At 50.3% G+C, this 18,286-nt stretch overlaps 1 protein-coding gene across 4 annotated transcripts in view; it reads right to left on the bottom strand.

Annotated features, from left to right (window-relative positions):
- DOCK6 (dedicator of cytokinesis 6) overlaps positions 1-11,460 on the bottom strand; it is a 39,585-nt gene extending 28,125 nt beyond the window's left edge. For 2 of the 4 annotated variants that reach the window (XM_012729732.1, XM_012729733.1), the window contains exons 1-7: positions 11,343-11,460; positions 5,169-5,256; positions 4,297-4,472; positions 3,962-4,030; positions 3,560-3,722; positions 2,524-2,736; positions 953-1,038 (exon numbers count right to left, since the gene is read on the bottom strand). In XM_012729732.1, coding sequence (XP_012585186.1) covers positions 953-1,038; positions 2,524-2,736; positions 3,560-3,722; positions 3,962-4,030; positions 4,297-4,472; positions 5,169-5,256; positions 11,343-11,386 — 839 coding nt within the window. In that variant the 5' untranslated portion in view covers positions 11,387-11,460. The remainder of the gene's footprint in view (positions 1-952; positions 1,039-2,523; positions 2,737-3,559; positions 3,723-3,961; positions 4,031-4,296; positions 4,473-5,168; positions 5,257-11,342) is intronic. The other 2 variants (XM_012729734.1, XM_004689010.2) reach the window with 1 other exon arrangement.
- Positions 11,461-18,286: the final 6,826 nt, after the last annotated feature.

Below are 18,286 nucleotides of genomic sequence, written 5' to 3'. Positions count from 1 at the left end.
ACTTGACAGGCCCCATACTTTTTTCTCATCTTACTCTGCTCTGTTCCCCTCCCCACCATGTCCCTCCAAAGGCAGCATTTTAAAACTTTAAATGTAAGACTCCCCAACGATAAAAGAACAAGACACTGCATGACCCAGGCCTATCTACCTTACTCTCACTTGCCCCTCTCCAGACACCCCCCCACCTAGACTGTCTCTTTCCTCCTCTCCTATCAGCCTTGCCACCTCCTCCTCAGGGAAGCTCCAACCCCCACACTGAGTCAGAGCCCTGTGCACTCTCTTGAGGCCCTGTGGGAGCATCACATGGCTACATGCCTTGCACACAGTGCTCAATGCATGTTATATGACTGGAGGAGCCCACAGAGCCAGTTCCCAACCCTGTGCTTGGGGCAGGAGATCCACCCGGGCCTCAGGCCAGACCGGGGCCTCCTTTTCCTGCCCTCCCCTCCCTGTCCAGGCAGGAACTCAGGGTGGGGAGGGGCAGGGCCAGGCTGGGGTCCAAGGCCACATCCTGTTCAGTTCTGTTCCCACGCATTGCTGGCTGTTCCCTGGGAATGGTGTGGAGGGGGCCTTGGGTGGCTAGAAGCCAGGCCTGGGGTCACCAGCAACCCCTCCAGCCTGGATTCCAGCAGCAAAGCAGACTCTGCTGTCACAAACCTTGTGGTCTTGGATATAAGGACTTCACTACTCTGTGCCTTGTACTTGACAAGGTGATGGTGAAGAGTGTATATAAGTGAAGGGTTGATGGCAGAGTCTGGCACATAGTTGACACTTAAGGATGGGTGGCTTTGAACAATGAAAAGGGAGTAATTTCCAGCATTAAAACCCAGGGGCAGCCTTGTGGGTCTTAGGGCTGTGTCCAGGAATGGTATGACACCCACATTGAGCGCCAGGCCCCCACTGCCACCAGCGTGCCTGCACATCTAAAGGGAGGGGTGGTTAGCACACTCACTTAAGCGACAGACACTTGACTAGGATCCTCTGTCCAAAGTGCTCCCGGGGTGGCTCTGGGCGACTACAGCGTTCCACAGCCTCATCCTGCCAAGATCGGGGGAGAAAGGGGGCAGCTGGTTCATGTCCTGCAAGAAGGGCTTGGGATGCATGGCCTGAGGCCAGCCTGGCTAAACTTCTTGTGGTCCCTTACCTCTGAGCCTTTGCACAGGCTGTTTCCTCTACCTGGAATGCCCTTCAGAGGAGACTCTCCTCCTTATCTGGCCAATGGCTGCTCATCACTTGGGTCAAAGCTGAGCCAACACTTCCTCCAGGAAGCCTTCCTTGACCCCCTTGGCCTGTGCAGGCACCTCCTCCAGGTATTCATAACTCTGGGACACTAAGGGCTATGTGAGGGACAGTTACTGTCACATTGTCATACACTACTATGTCTGGGGTATAATTTCCTGGTTCAGTGGTAGTGGGTGGGGGGCTCTCCTCCACTAGGCTGTAAACTCTGAGGGAAGGGATTGACCCAATGGGTCTTTATTATGTTCATGGCTGTATCTCTAGTACCCATCATACTTGGTGGCTGAAAAAATGTAGAGCTACATCACAGATAACTTTTAAAAGTTGGTTGATTGACTATAAACACGGATGTATACAGAAATCAATTAATGTTGCTTGTGCACACATAGGGATGTACCCAAAAACACTATGTACCCAATGAATACTGAATGAAGACACAGAAGTATAAATTAGATGCCCAATAAAAGTTATCTGAGGGCCCTCCCTGGTGGTGCAATGGTGTTAAAGCGCAGCACTATGAAGCTATCTGCAGCCATTGCAACACGAGTCTGATCCCTAGCCAGGGAGCTGACCCATGTGGCGCAGCAGACCTCTCCTGACCCACCTGCTGTTCCCCTCAGCAGTGTACTTCATCAATATGCCTGTTCTGCTCCCTACTGTCTCTGATGAGTCCTCTCACCCCCGCAACTCTGGCCTGTACCCCAGTTCTTATATGCATAAATAAATAAATCTTAATAAAATATGTTAGTTGAATAACTATAGGTATATATAGCTATATGCATTAAGTGCTCAGTAAGTATTAGTTGTTTAAATAGTTTGACTAAGTAAAGAACCATACAGTCGGTAAACAATTAACATTGGTTGATTAGATGAGCATAGAGTAGATGACCAATAAAGGTTAGGCTGATGAATATATGAATATATGGTAAGTGGTCCAAAAAGGTTACTGAGTAAAAATGTTGGTATACACCCGATGCCCAATAAATGTTGGTTGGATAAATATAGTCATATAGAGAAGATGCTCAATAAATATTAGTTGCTTAAGAGCTGTTTGGTTAACAAGAAGATAATATAGTAGTAACAGGTATAATATAGTAGTAACAGGTATTTGTTCAATAAATACTGCTTAATAAATATAGGGGCATATAGTTGGTATCCAACAGGTCATTGCATAAAAATACAGGGAATACAGTAGGCACCAAGCAAATGTTGGTAGGGTATATACGTGATACAAGCCAGTGGAGTGGGCACTGGTCAGTGCCTGGGCAGGCAGCAGGCGCCCACCTCGTCAGGTGCCGGGTAGAGGGCGAGCAGGGCTCGGGGCCGGTGCTGCCGGCGCAGGGCCTCATTGCGCCGGTCCACGTCCTCGGGGACCACACGCTCCAGGAGCGAGGGCAGCAACGAGTCGGCTGCCAAGTTCCTCAGGTCAAAGATGCCAGAGGCACCACTGCTCCGTGGCGTGTCGTCGGGGGAGCCGGAGCAGTGCCGGGGCTCGTCCTGCTAGGAGAGGATCTGTGAGCATTGAGCACCAGCTAGATGTACCTTCATCCCATTCACATTCTATAGCCCAGGAGGCTGAGGGCAAAGGCGTCAGGGCTGCCCCGCAACAGTACCTGGGAGTCTCGACAACTCACTTTTTAGAAACTTCTGTCTAGGGTGTTCCTCTCCTCTCCCATTGATGGGGGAGGTTACTCCTACCTCAAAATACTGTTCTTCAGCTATGATCTTCATCTGGCTAATCAGAATACAGTATCTGCTGGCCCCTAGGAGATGAGAACCTTCCCAAGGACTCACTACTGCCAGGGAGGGAGAGTTCTTCCCACTAGGTTAGGACCCTACCTGACCTTCCAGGCTCAGCTAGACAGTCAGACCACTCTGGTTCAAATCCCAGCTCAACTCTGTGGCCTTGGGTCTATCCCCATCTCAAAGCCCTCAGTTTCCCTATCTAAATACAAAAATAGTTAACTATGGGGTGTCACTAGTGGTGTATTTACTGTCAGTATAAAGTAGGTGCTCAATTAATATTGACTGGCAAAGACAGGCTCAAGACCTAGTGGGCTGGAGAAGGCCTTCTAATTGCCCTGTTGTGTCTCAGTTTCTTCACCTGCAAAATGGGTGTAACGGGTACCCTGCCACATAGGTTGAAAGGTGAGGATAAACATAAACATTTCATATACTAGAAGCACTTAATAAATGTTGTAACTATTACCCTTGACTTTCACTCGCTGGGCTGACATACTTCCTTTTGTGTTCAATGCTACTTGCATCATTCCCTCCACAAATGACAGAGAACTGGGGCTGCAACCTATAATACACATACCCCTGCAGTGACCCCTGCCAGAGGCTCCCTCACCAAGTCCTCAGGGCCGGACCTCTCATCCCCAGAAGCATCCTGCTCAAAGACCTGGCGGGTGAGGCCCTTCTGCCGCTCGCGCTGTGTCTCTGTGGTGATGGGGCTATATGCTGCGCTCAGATGCTGGTACCTAGGAGGAGGCGAGGCTTGATGGGTGGCAGGGGTCAGGGTTCCCCAGTGTGCTCGGATGCACCTGTGAGGCACGTGTGATGCCAAGCCACCTGTCCTCCCTGTGCTCCACCAGAGAAGTCTGGCTGACTTGCAAGACAGGGGGCAGGTAAACAGGAGGATGAGCTACCGACAACGGCGTGGCCCTTCCGGGGTCAGACCTGGTCCCTGGCCCCCAGACTGCCCCAGAGTCAGACTCACCTCCTGTGGACAATGACCCAGTCCTCTGTGTACACCTCCACTGCTGCCCTCACCTGCGCATCCAGCTTTCTGTGGCAAAGTAAGATCAGGATTAACAGAGGCAAAGCCCCATGCCAATCATCTCAGTGGTCTGTGAGGTAGGACTTGCCCCTAGTCTGTTTCAGAGATGGGGAGATGGAGACTCAGAGAGGGCAGTATTGTCCCAGGTCACACAGCCAAACCAGGAATTGAACTCAGGACTGCTGCATCCTGGAGCTTCATGGAAAGGGGATGTTGATGGGAGTCATGGAAGTAGAATGGAATTTGGGGCAGGAAGGGTGTGGAGCTGAACCCACCCATCCTCGGGGATTCCTGGCTCTGTGGTTCGGCATTCTCGGGGCTGCAGTCGCAGCTCCAGGTCATCAGCTGGAAACTCGACCAGGTCGCGGAGGGGCCCGGGCTCGGCATCTGGTGGTCGGCTCAGGAGCACATCTTCAAAGTCCAGGGGCTCAATGACTTCAGTTAGTGGGACCTGGGTCAGAGCAAAGAGGCCGTGACCCCTCTCCTAGGGGCTCAGAGTGGGGGTGCTTACAAGCTGGAACTTGATCATAAGGGTAGAGGGAGTCACGGAAGGTATTCTAACTGTGGAGAGGCCATGGAGAAGGGTGACCTCAGACTCTCCACCCCCAGCCCAGCTTGGCGTGTCTGGCCCCTCTTCCCAGGCAGGAAATCACACCCTGGAGCCTGAAAAGGCAGGGAACTAATGGCAGAAGAAGGGCAAGTTGACTGCAGCAAGAAAGACAATTTCTGAGGCCTTGCAGCAGGAGGGTCCCACCCCCTCCCCATTGCAGAGAAGTAGCTGCCACCCCCCATCCCCACCACAGCTCCCACCCTCCCTCCATCTGGGTGGTCCACGCAGCAGGAGATGGGTGACAGAAGGCTGGAGCAGACGGCTCCCTCCCGACCACCCACAAGGCTGTCACCCCCTCCTTCCAGGAAGCAGCTGCAGTGATTGGGACCACTCTCCCCACTTGGAGGAAACAGGAATGGAGGACAGTACTTAGGCCAGGAAAGAGACCCCTCCCCTGCCACTTCTGGGTTCCTCTGAATCTGAGCTTCCCCAGGGAGCAGGGTGCTAGTAGGAGGGGTGGGTGGAAGAACCCTGGCAGAGGGGAAACCCTACCTCTGCCAGAGGGCAGTGACCTGGGGGGTACCTACTAACACTTACCCCCAGCGAGCTGCTGCTGCGTCTGCTGGAATGAGGCGAGCCACTGCGTTCCCGGGATACCTGCTTCCGTACCTCAGCAGCCACCGTCCTGTGAGGACAGGAAGGGGCACTGGGAGTGGGAAAACTGGAGCAAAGGAGCCAAAAAATTCATTCTATGAGGGGAAATCAGATGCTGGCATAAAAAAACAGACCTCAGGGGCCATCCCTGGTGGTGCAGAGGGTGAAAGCACAGCACTAAGAAGCTAAAGCCACCTTAGCATGAGTTCGACAACCGCCTGTCCCTGAGGTGATCGACATAGCATGGCTGACCTCTCCTGACCCGCCTGCTGCTCCCCTCAGCAGTGTACTTCGTCGATCTGCCTGTTCTGCTCCCCACTCTGTCTCTGGTGAAGCCTCTTACCACCTCTGCACCTCTGGCCTGAACCCCAGTTCTGTATGCACAAATAAATAAATCTTAAAAAAAAAAAAAAAAGACCTCAGAGGACCAACAGAATCTGGAATTAGGGATCCACAGACCTCAGCCTGAGGGCCCCAGGGCTGTGGCAGATACACAGTCACCTGAAGTGTCACCTGGAGGGTCCCTCCAACCTCCACCCTTGGCCCAAGCACATATGGTAGCAACTGTGGCTGGCAGGGTTGGGTAGGTCGTGAGTGCTCTTCCCACCTTGTCCTCCTGCCTGGGATCTGAGTCTTGCCCTGCCAGCCCCTGCTTCCTCATCTGTGGAACTCTCAGCCCATCTTGGCTCTCCTAAATGTATTCCACTCTGCCTTCTGAGCCCCATCCAGAATGTAAGCTCTACCCCATGCTTGCTTGGGGACCTTGGGCAAGTCACTCCCATCCCTGAACCTCAGTTTACCCATTAGACCTCACAATGGACACACTGTATTTGCATTCTCAAGGAGTCTGAGCTTGATCATATATTTAAGAGGCCACTGTGACCCTTGTAGCCCACCACAATTAAGGTCAGTGCTGTGGCTTTCCTGAGCCACCAGCATCTATGCTGGCCTTCAAAGTCATAGAAGATAAGGGTGAAGGGGTTAGACCCAAAGGGGAGAGGGTCAGCATAGGAATCAGGCAGATCCAGTAGGGATAGGGATTCCTCTAAGCTCTCCATTCCTCCAACTGAGTTTGAAAGGTCAAGAGAAGAGGAAGACTGTGCCAGGTAGCGGGACCAGCAAGTGAAAAGGCGCTGAGCAGTCTCCATGCTCTGAGCATGGTGGCCCCTGTTCCAATGGGTTTCTGTGAAGGCAGGAGTTAGGACTGTGTGGTCCCCAATGAAGCTCCCGGACTGGAACCTGAATTTTTTTTTTTTTTAATATTTATTTATGCATACAGAACTGGGGTACAGGCCAGAGGTGCAGGGTGGTAAGAGGATTCACCAGAGACAGAGTGAGGAGTAGAACAGGCAGATTGACGAAGTACACTGCTGAGGGGAGCAGGGGGCGGGTCAGGAGAGGTCTGCCCCGCCATGTGGGTCACCTCTGGTGGCGGGAGGCAGGGCGTGGATCGAACTCATGCTACAGTGGCTTTAGCTTCTCAGTGCTGTGCTTTTATCCGCACAGGTTCAGATAGGGCTCGGAACCTGTATTTTTTTTGTGTTTTGGTGGAGTGAGTCCCTCCCAATCACCATTTGGGTCCAACTAAATCCAATGTTTTGATGGAAACCTCAATCTTTTAGCTGTGTGACTTAGAGTAGGTGGGGAACTCTTTCTGAGTCTTAGTCCCTCTTAAAATCAAGACAAAAGGCCTCATTCCCTTCAATTTCCCATTTTTTGGTGTGCTAATAAATTTACATAATAAAGAGTTATGTCCCAAATAGCCCCTATTTCAAAGACTGCAAACATGAAGGTCCTTGAGCCACTAATAAGATGAATGTGTGCTATGGACCAGAGAGGAGAGCAGAGAAGCTGGGACCAGTGGGAGTTTTGGCTCCTTCTGGGAACTTCTAAACTAAAATTCAAGTTGGTTAAACAAAACTTGGCTATGAACCTGATCAGACATGGGAGCCTGAAGCTGAGACTGCAGCCTCCCTCCTTCTAACATGTATTCTATTTATTTCCTTGGTCAGCTGTCCCAGAGCCTTGTTTTTATTAATTGAGGAGAAATCCTGGGTGTGGGTAGGGAAGAGGCATCTATGAAATTCAAAGGGTGTTCAAAATTAGGGATTTGTCCTTAAATTCCCCAAATTTGGATCGCCTCCTCTGGGCATACAAGGGCCTGGGAGGTGATTTACAAAAGATGCTGGGACAGGGGACCCGTCTGTGCCCTGTCCCAGCTGTTCTGCAGCTGCTGCCTCAGAGCAGGGAGGGAGGAGAAGGGAGGGCTGGGCCTCCAGCTTCATTTTGTCTTTGGCCTGAGCTAGGTCTATAATGCAGTGGCCAGAATCACAGGGCTCTATACTTGGTGCTGGGTATCCTCCCCTTCTCGCTGGACCTCTGGGCTCAGGAGAGCGCCCACACCTTATTGATCTGTTCAAGAACGGGGCCTTGTACCCAGTAAGTGCTTAATTGAAGCCAGAGGTCACCATGTTCTCAAAGAGGAGCCTGGCCCTCACTCTAAAGATGAGTGAAGCTCAGAGAGGAGTCATGAAGCACCAGTCACACAGCAAAACACAATGGAACCCAGAACCAAATCTGACTGGCCAAAGGTCATTGTCACCCATGACAAGGAGCAGTACCAAGAAAGGGCGCTCTAGAACCTGCCTATATGCTGCCACATTCATGCCCTACAATGCTGCTGCCCATGTCTAGAACTTCAACATTGTCTCTACACTGACAAAACCTTGAGTTCATCCTACCTGACACCTGCCTCCTTTGTGTGCCCTGTGGGAGTCTTGCAGACATGGTGCATGCCACCTGACCATGATCTGCCCTCTCGTGGCCTTCTCTGTGATACAAAGGGCAGCTCCACTTTTGTTCTCATTGCTTTATCAGATCTGCTTCCTTCTGGATTGGCAGAAAAATCTACAGATAAATGAGTACTGGTGAGGATGTGGAGCAACAGGAACTCTTACCAGCTGCTAGGGGAACTCCTTTGAAATCACCTATAATTATCAAGCAAAGCTGAAGATATGCCCAGTCGAGGCAAGGATATTCAGGAAGAAACATATAGCTAAGAATGTTCATTGCAGCCTTGACTGTGACTGCCACATATTCCTAAACTGAAGATGGAGAACACACAGGCATGGGAATACTATGCAGCAATGAAAAGGGGCAAACTTCACGATAGGCAACAGTGAAGATAAGCCCGTCTAACATCATGCTAGGTGAAAGAGGTTGGGCACACAGGATTCATCATCCCACATGATTCCATTTACAGGACCTTCTAAATTGGGTCCACCTACTCAGGGTGGACAGGATGCTGACTAGGATGGAGAAACCATAATGCAAATGAGGACGACATTTTGGTCAGACATGGGCCACATACATGACAGTGGTCCCAAAGGGCTGTACCAGATAGTATAGGTATGTACTAGGCCATACCATCCAGGTTTGGATACTTAAACACTTTGACATTTGTACAGTGACAAAATCACCTATCGATGTGTTTCTCAGAACATACCCCCATCATTAAGTGAAGCGTGCCTGTACTCTTTATTCCCTGTACTGTTCTGTATGCAAGCCACACAGTACAATTTTTTGAAAGATAAAAAAATATAATATGTACTTGTGCTTGCACCTATATTCAGAGGTGGGGCAGATGGGACATGTTGAAATATCTTAAGTAGTTCTGGAGTTTTGTCAGTGAGTCTCATTGTGCCTTATCATGTCAACCCCTCCAACAAACCACTGCAGTTAGTTGTCACTTAATAACAGGGGAACGTTGAGAAATGCATCATTAAGTGATTTCATGGTTGTATAAACAGCACAGAGAGCAGTTACCCAAACCTAGATGGTGCAGCCTACTGCACACCTATGCTCCACGGCATAGCACTGGAACCACCATCATATACGTGTTCCCTCGGCGACTGAGGCCTTCTTCAGTAATGTGTGAGAAACACAAACTGCCCTACATCATCAGAGTACTGAGTGCAGAACAAAGATGCTGCTATCAGACTCCCTGGAAAAACAACTAAGCATGCTTGGGGACATGGGCACCAGGAAGAGGCACAGTTTCAGAGATTACTCTGTGCACTGGGATAACATATTCCTGGGCTCAGGAGCTCAGGAGCCTGAGACACCCTCAAGAGAGACTGCCACCGTGATCCTACGTTTCCACAGCTACACCTACGTCACTAGATAACTAAACAAGTGACATCCCACCTGGAGATCACATGGGACAAGCATATGACAAGAGCTGGTCTTTATCATCTTTTATGTATTTTATTTTAAATAGCACAAATGAAAAGATTAGCCAATGATGTGGCATACAACGACATTGTTTATCTTATTTTTATTTGTAAAAGTTTGCTCAAAATCTTTAAGAATCTGTTAGGAAAATGGGGGAACTATTTGAGAGTTAATGATAGTTATGAAATGCATGATTAGGTAAAAACAGGCTCAGGTCTGAGAACCCAAGTGCCTGGGGCTCTGGAGTCACTGGAAGAGTAGTTGGAAGACTTGAGTCATTTGCTTGTGGTTTGCTAGGGCTTCAAGATCTTCCTCAGCCTTTCTCACCCGGACTCGGAAGCATCTGTTCCCCAAGGTGGGGCACAGAACCCCTCTTTCTCTCTTGAGTGGAAGTCAGGACATAGGGAATGAGAGGCAAAGAAACAGAAGGCAGTAATGTTCCCAGACTTGGAGACACCAAAGATCCAAACAGAGAGAAGATCCAGAGACACAAGAACATACAGTGCCCAATATCAGATCAAGTTTTTCCTGATGGCTTCCACCTCACTCAGAGTAAAAGTAAAAGTCCTCCCCACAAGGCCCTACTTGATCTGCTACCACTGTCCCCTTCATCACTCTGAGCCAGAGTGATGATGATCTTGGAACACAGGATACCTGTTTCTACCTCAGGGACTTTGCATTTGCCCTTTCTGATGTTCCCACAGTTTTTCCACCCATATGGGCATGGACTCTCCCTCACCAATTTTACATCTTTGTTTAAAATGTCATCTTCACATCCAGGTTTTCCTGACCTGCCTCCCATATTTAAAATAGCCCCCATCAGTCCTGCCACTTCCCTTTCTTTCTCTGCCTTGTTCGGTATCACCCTCTTAGCACTTATCACTAACGTGTAATCAATTCTATTGTGTTTCTTACTTAGCATCTGTCTCCCCTACAGTATCTGACCCCAAAGGTGGGACCTTTTCTTGTGTTGCTGTAGGGTCAGTGATTGACCCACAGGGTGCCTTTTTCACCTGGGAGTGGTGAAGATTTATGTTCCTGGGGGAGAACAACCCAAAGAAGATAAGAAGATTCTGAATCCGCTGTGGAGGCAAACACTCCAAAGGTGGAAACGGTTCTTCAGTCCAAGAGAGCCTGACAGCTTTTCAGGAAGAGTCTCTCAAAATCCCTAATGGCTACGGAAATGGATCCCCCAGAGCCTGGCGCCTGTCCCCTCCCCCGTCTGCCCACCAGCTGGTTCTGTGCCCAGCCCCCACACCGTCCATTCAATCACCCATCCATCCCCAGAGCGACCAGCCGGTGCTGGGAGAGCCTGAGGCAGGGATGGGGGTTGGGGGGACATCCACAGCTGTCCTTGTCCCCCGACAGCTGGACACAGGTCCCTGGCGGAGAAAAGAGCACGGGGAAACTTCCCGAAGGAGTTCCAACGTTACCCGGGGCACCATTCTGATCTCAAATCCTGTCAGCTGGAGCATCCCTGCCCTACACCAGGCATGGATGAAAGGCGAAGACCCCTTCTCTCGCCCTGGGCTGGAAGACGAGGGAGGGGCCAGGAGGTGGGGAACCCGACGGAAACTGCCGCGCACCAGCTTTTCCCCCGCCGCCTCCTCCAGGAAGGCCCCCCGGACACGCCCCCACGCATCCAACCGGCTCGGAGGACTTCAGGCGCCATAGCGCTCTCAGTTTGGACGCGACCCCCTGCCCCGCGGCTCAAATGCAACCACCCCGCAGTCGCGACCCGGAGCGGAGCCGGCCACCAGGACCCCGCCCAGGCGGAAAGGGGTAGAGTGGGGGGCGCCCGGGCGGGGGGAGGGCCGGGCCGCCCCGGGGCGGGGCTGGGACACGTGGGGGAGGCCCAAGGAAGGGGCCGGGCGACCGCGCTACCTGTTGATCTTGTGAGCGAAGGCGCGGCGCTCAGCGGCCGCCATGGCGCCCGGCGCGTCTCACCGCTGGCCCCACCGCTGCTGCCGAGCGCACAGACCTCACCGCGGCCGCCGCTGCCGCCGCCGCCTCCCGGTTCTGGGCAGCCCAGACTAGGCGGAGCCGGGGCGGAGGCGGGGCCCTTCCGGGTGTCCCGGGAGGCTCCGTGCTGCCCCTGCCGGCGGGCCGGAGGGGCACGGGGTATTCTGACCACTGCCCTCGGGAATGGGGAAACTGAGGCCGTGAGGGGAACAAAGATGGAGAGACGTCGGGGCTGAGGCCAAGCTGTGGAGTGGGTCTCGACCCCCCGAGGGTGCTTTTTCTGCCCTCTGCCTGATAATCACAAGACTCACCATAATAAACATAATAATGTGGAGCTTTTATTAAGAACGGCCCTGCACTACCATGTGAGGAAGAAACTGTTACCCCAGGTAAACCGAAGCACAAAAGTGTTCTGACGCTTGCCTTGGTTGGAGTGATTGGGGACCCTGAAACCTCCGCCTGATGTACCCCGGTGCCAGGGTACAGTAGTGGGACCCGAGTGAGCCAGTCCTGAGGGCTGGACTGAACTGACCACATCTACCGGAAGGAGGAGTGGGGATGTCCTGTAAGTTTGTGACTTCAAATGTCTCTCGAATTATCTCCCTTAGAAGTCACTGCATTAATCTTAGAGAGTTCTCCAGCCCTCACTCATCCATCCTCTGTATGAACCAAACCCTTGATCACCTCCTACTCTTTGTGTGCAGGTTGTTCCTCCTGATGGTGCTTCCAGGGACTGGAGACAGAATAGTAGTAGGACATAACTCCAGAGCTTTTCCTGTGTTTGAGTGCTGTCATTATCTCCTTTTCAAGGTTGAGGATACTGAGGCCCAGAGAGGCACAGTGACTTGTCCCAGTTGCCCAGTGTCAGATGGATGCCCACAGGAGGGAGAACTGGATTGGGGGAATTCTCCTACCCTGGCACTGAGCCGCAGGCTAGTAGGACACAGCAGGGCTGTTGGCAGCCGGGCATGTGATATATGCACGTGTCTGCAGCCCACACACCTGCCAGAGTGGTTCAACCACTTAGGCCTGGGAGCTAGAGGTGTGCCCCGCCCATCACTCCCTGCCTGTCTCCAACCTGCAGCCTCTTGGGTTAAAGTCCCTGTCTGGCTTCTCTGGCTGTTGGGCTAGGTGGGAAACATGGAGATGAGCAAAGATAGGTAGATTTCTCTGCCCCCTTCCTGCTCCTCTGCCTACTGTCTGCTTTTGGGTTTGATTCCCACCTCATTCAGGTAAGAGCCAAAGTCTTCACCTCAACTCACAGGCCATGTCACCTCCATTTCCTCACCTCCTCCCACTCTCCCTCATTTACTATACTCCAGCTGTTACTCTTAACACTAGGGCACAGCTCTACCTCAGGCCCTTTGCTGTTCCCCTTTCCACATATGGGTGTCATCTTATCATCCCCTTTTGACAGATGTCATCTCATCATCCCCTTTTGACAGATGAGGTTGAGAATGAGAGTGACTTGCCCCATTCGCCCAGTGAATCAGGGACAGATCTGCCCCAGGGACCCTGTCCCTAAAGTGACAGTCTCTGTATACCAGCTGGGTCCCTGGGGCTCTATAACCCAGGTGAAATCTCCCCATTTTCTTAGAAGTCTTGAGGGCTTTTCGTTGGTTACAGTTTAAGCATGGACATAGGGAGCACGTGGGGACATGGAGTGCCATGTGCCAGACCATGTGGAAATTGATTCTGCAGGAGCCTGGTGGGGGGACTTTGAGCTGGGTGGCTCCACGTTCTGCCTTGGTTGAAACGTTGCTTCAGTCAAAGAGCCCTCCACGTAAAAAGCCCAGCCTCCTAAGCCAGGTGCCCGCCCCATGCCTGCCAGACCTGATTGGCAAGGCTGTTTCTTTTCAGGGTAAGGCCAGGCCTGACTCAAGCAGGCAGGGTGGGGGTGACCCAGCAGCTGCTCAAACAAGAGACCAAGCTTGGTGGGGACTTTGGCCTCCTCTGGTTGCCTGGGAAAACAGACTGGGATAGGATGCCGGGAACCTGCAGACCTGAGAGGAGGGACTTCTCTGGTCCATATGGCAGAAACTGATGAGGAAAGCGTGGCTGGGAGTGGGCAGGATTGGGCAGGTGGTGGGCTAATGGTGAAAATGGTTCGTGCTGATGGACTTCTGGCAAGTTGAAGTGTGAGGGATGGAGCTAAAGACCCTCTCTTTCCATGCTGATGCCCAGTACTGTCCCCTGCAGTTGGAATGCTGTTCTGTCTACTGCTCATCTCTTTGACTTTTTCATCCCTTAAGTTTCAGCTTGGACATCCCTGCCTCCCACACCTGCCTCCCACACCTGCCCATGCTGTAGCCCTGTTAGAGCCCTAGTCATTGCCAGGTTGTCTCTTTCTGTGAGGTCCTGTGCCCCTTGCACTTGGCTGAAGCTCCTTAAATATCTATTTCTGGTCTCTTTCTTCTGTTTTTCTGATCTGCTGCTTAGGGCTTGTTCAAGACCTTACTATTTGAATCATTATAATGTGATTTCTTTCTTTTTAAAGGTTAATTTATTTAGGCCCTCCCTGGTGACGCAAAAGGTTAAGGACGCAGCACTGCAAGCTAGCAGCAGCAGCAGCTTCAATACGAGTTCGATCCTGGGACCCTAAGGTGATCCACATGGTTCGGCAGACCTCTCCTGACCCACCTGCTGTTCCCCTCAGCAGTGTACTTCGCCAGTCTGCCTGTTCTGCTCCCCACTTTGTCTCTAGTGAGTCCTCTCAACGCCTCTGCACCTATGGCTTGTACCCCATTTCTGTATGCATATATTAGCAATTCTAAAAAAAATTATTTATACAGATAAGAATTGGGGTGAGGCCCTCCCTGGTGGCGCAGCGGGTTAAAGCACAGCACTAAGAAGCTAAAGCCACTTCTGCATGAGTTCGATTCCCGCCTGCCCCGGAGGTGACCACATGGCGTGGCAGACCTCTCCTGACCCGCCTGCTGCTCCCCTCATCAGTGTACTTCGCGGATCTGCCTGTTCTGCTCCCCACTCTGTCTCTGGTGAAGCCTCTCGCCACCCCTGAGCCTCTGGCCTGTACCCCACTTCTGTATGAATAAATAAATAAATCTTTAAAAAAAAAAAGGATCCATTAGAGACAGAGTAGGGAGCAGAACAGGTGAAAGTAATAAAATACACTGCTGAGGGGAGCAGCGGGGTGGGTCAGGAGAGGTCTGCCACGCCATGTGGGTCACCTCCCTGGCTGGGAATCTAACTCATGCTGCAGTAGCTGTGGATAGCTTCAGAGTGCTGTGCTTAACCTGTTGCTCTGCCAGTGAGGGCCCTATAATATGCGTACTTAGCTTTCAGGAGGGGAATGCACAATGGCTTTCAGATCTTTGCACAGATACTACCCTTTGCATGTAGCACTGTTTCCCTAGCAAACTTTTATTCTAGGTGTAACACCTCTTGGAAACTTGGCTTACCTCCCCTGATTTCTCTCAATTGTAATTGTCTGGTTCTGGGAGCCCGTCTCCTCCACTTGAATGCCAGCTCCATGAGGACATGGATTTTTCTCTGCTTTAAACTATTTTTCTCTGCTTTAAGCTCTGCATGTTTTCTGTGCCCAAGCTTAGGGCTGTGCAAACAGTAGATACTCAATAAAAGAATAAATGAGGCAGACTGCTACAGGATTCAGCAGCCTTGGGACCCTGATGCTTCCCTATACCCTGGTGCCTACCTTTCCTCCATCATTGTAATGGGAGAACCCCACCACAAAATTGAGAGGATCAGCCTATCACTTCCTGTACTGTGGGGTGCTAGGGAATAAAGGTGGGGAGGCCGAATGTGGATGCCCACTGCCCCCTGGTGTCCAAAATGGTAATGGCTGGGCATGTCAGCTCAACATTTGCCTTGTTAGGGAAGTCTCTTACCTTCTTAGCGCAGAAGCCTCTACTCACAGAGATTAGGGGGCAGTGTGCAGGTAAGGCCAAGGTGGGGCAGCAGGACACAAGGGACATTTGTTCAAAAAGCACTCACTGAGCACCTGCCTTGCTGTGTGCAGGCTCCGACCAGCCCAGGAAGTGGTGTCATCATCAACCTCATCATGCTTTTAACTCCTAGGACTTGAACCCACGGATGTCATTTTCAGGGATACCTCTGTCTTGGTTATTCAGAGGCAACTTGGCAACCTAGTGAATCAGTTGATCAGTAAATTAATGAATGAATTAGTGAATGGGTGTCCTCAATCAGTGTTTACCTCAGAGTAGGAACAGGCAGAACTTGGAATCCAGAGAGCCCAGGTTCTAGTCCTGTTTGGCCCCTAACCTGAGGCTTCTCTGAGACTCATTTTCCTCATGTGTTAAGGGGGATGGACCCCTCAATGGTAATCCTGTGGCATCATAATGCCCCCCACCCCTGCCCCAGAGGCATTATCTGGAGGGGCAGGGCCCTGGAGAGTTTGCCTTGTCTGACAGTCTTTTCTCCTATTTCTGGACCCAGGAACGGAAGCGGAAAGCCCATTCATGGTGTCCAGACTGGCCTTTGGAAGTTTAAGTCACAAAGACAAAGGCTGGGCACAGAGAGGCTGGAGGAGCAGGTCACAGGCTTCCTGTTTTTCTTTGAACAGATGGTCTAGCCACCAGGCTCTTGTCTGTGTTTGTTTGTCTTTGTCCCTGGAAATCATTACTTATTCCTCGGTGACCAGCTTTTTTCATTTTCTGGGTGCTTTCACCATATTCCAACAGCTGGGTGTTTTCACTGGGATTCCCCAGGCACCCAAGAGTTCTGCAAATAGAATTCATGGAGGTCCCTGAACTTGCGGGGGAAAGATTTGCACCCCTTCCCTGCTTCTCACAATAGTAATCATTAGATCTGCCACTAGGTCTTGCTATTTAATAAGCTAAAAAAGATGTATAAATTACATCACAAAATATTTTGATCACTGTATCACAATGTGATGGCTTCCTTTACCATCAGAGGTGTTTCAAGGCACTTAAAAATTCCACTGGTAAGGACTCATGCTATGGAAAGATACCTGTGAAATAAGAGGGACTTTCCCTCATGTCCTTCTCCATATTAAAACCTGCCGTGGCTCCACTTTGCTCCAGGAAGGAGCCATGAGAGACCCCTCAACTATTGTTCTCTCCCTTTTCCTGCCTCATTCATTTTTCCATTCCAACAGCATTAATTGAACATTCATCTACTGTAGGTGAAACATGAGGGGCTTCTAGAAGGTGATATTAATACTGAGAGCTAGTTTTCTGTAAACTGAAAATGCTCTAAAAAATAAAGTCTATTGGGCCCTCCCTGGTGGCATAGCAGGTTAAAGCACAGCACTATGAAACTATGTGAAATCACTGCAGCACAAGTTTGATCCCTGGCCAGGGAGGTGACCCACATGGTGTGGTAGATCTCTCCTATCTCACCTGCTGCTGCCCTCAGCAGTGTACTTCACTGATCTGCCTGTTCTGCTCCCCATTCTGTCTCTGGTGAATCCTCTCACCCCCTCACCTGTGGCCTGTACCCCAGTTTTGTATGCATAAATAAATAAATCTTTTTTAAAAAGTCTATTAAAAGAGGAAATGTTTCTCCTCTCTATATCCCAACTACCAGTTTGTGGAATTTATTGAAGAGAATAGCTCAAAAATCAATATGGGTGTATACATTTTCCCCTAATATTTTACATGAAAGGTGGCTTCCTATACCCCTCATGTGGTAGCTAGGTCAGTCAGGATGGGTGGGAGGGAATTCTAGGCAGAGGGACTGATAAGGAAAAGATCATGAGGTGGAGGACAGAGGGAGACTCCAGGCGGTTGGATTGTAGGACCAGGTGTTGTAAGACCTGGTGGCAGAGACCATGGGCATAGCCCTGTGGGTGGTAGCTGTGTGAGGGAAACAAAGCAGGCTAGGAACACTCACTGACTCATTTTAAGAAGAGTAGCTCTCAGGAGTGTCAAAATGAAAGACAAATTGGCTAGGTGTTTCAAAATTGTTTTACATGAACCCTTGGACCCAGAATGTCCACCTCTAGAAATCAAGCCATGTAGGATATGACGAAGATGATCATGGCATGTTGCCTAAACAACCAAAACAGGAAATAGCTTGCTCAGTGCAGTGGAGTACTATGCAACTATAAAAAGGAAGATTATATTTCAACAAAAGAAACAGTGAAACTGTTGGAGTCCAGCTCCAACTATTGAGGTGTCTGGAGGCAGCACAGGCAGGACCCTAAGGTGAGAAGGCGTTGGCGAGCGGAGATTCCTAAAAAAGGGGAGAAGGAGAAAAAGGGAAAAGGGGGGCGAGGAAGACACGGGAGCCGGAATTGGTACAAGTCTTCCTGCTCATCTTTTTGTAGGTCTTTATTTATACTGTATAGCAAGATTTAGTTACAATAATGCATCAGGTAAGTTAATAAGAAATCGGCATAAAAGTTTTAAAGGAAGAGGGGAACAATACATCGTCTTCCTGCTACTTTATGGCACACTATACTATATACAGCTTTATGATGGCTTTCATGTATACAGATGTTTAACTATGACTTTAAAGGACTTTACAGGGAAAGGATGAGCTGTTAGCAAAGGATTTAGGAGTCCTAGGGAAGGAATAAATTGTGTTAGCATAGTTGTCAGTGATAGCCTAAAGAGAAGCTAATGGCTAACTTAAGGTTAGCAGAGAGTAGCTAGTGTTTGTTTAGGAAGAGGTTAAATAAGACTAGCAGAGAGTAGTTAGTGATCTTTTTAGGAAAAGAGTAAATTAAGAAGAAGTCACATAGTTATGCATTAAGCAAAACCTGTGTTGATAATGTTAGGAAATTGTCTATGGGTTCTTATGCCCTGAGAGTTATCTAAGAATGGCTTTTTGTCAAAAACAATGAACAACCATATACCAGAGACATTTTGTGGGGGTGGAGTGGGGAATGGTATCAAAAACGG

This window comes from Condylura cristata, unplaced genomic scaffold (genome assembly GCF_000260355.1).
Source record: "Condylura cristata isolate star-nosed mole 26May11 unplaced genomic scaffold, ConCri1.0 scaffold00025, whole genome shotgun sequence".
NCBI classification, from domain to species: Eukaryota; Metazoa; Chordata; class Mammalia; order Eulipotyphla; family Talpidae; genus Condylura; species Condylura cristata.
Note: the sequence above shows the minus strand (reverse complement) of the source record. Positions and strands in the feature narration are given on the sequence as shown.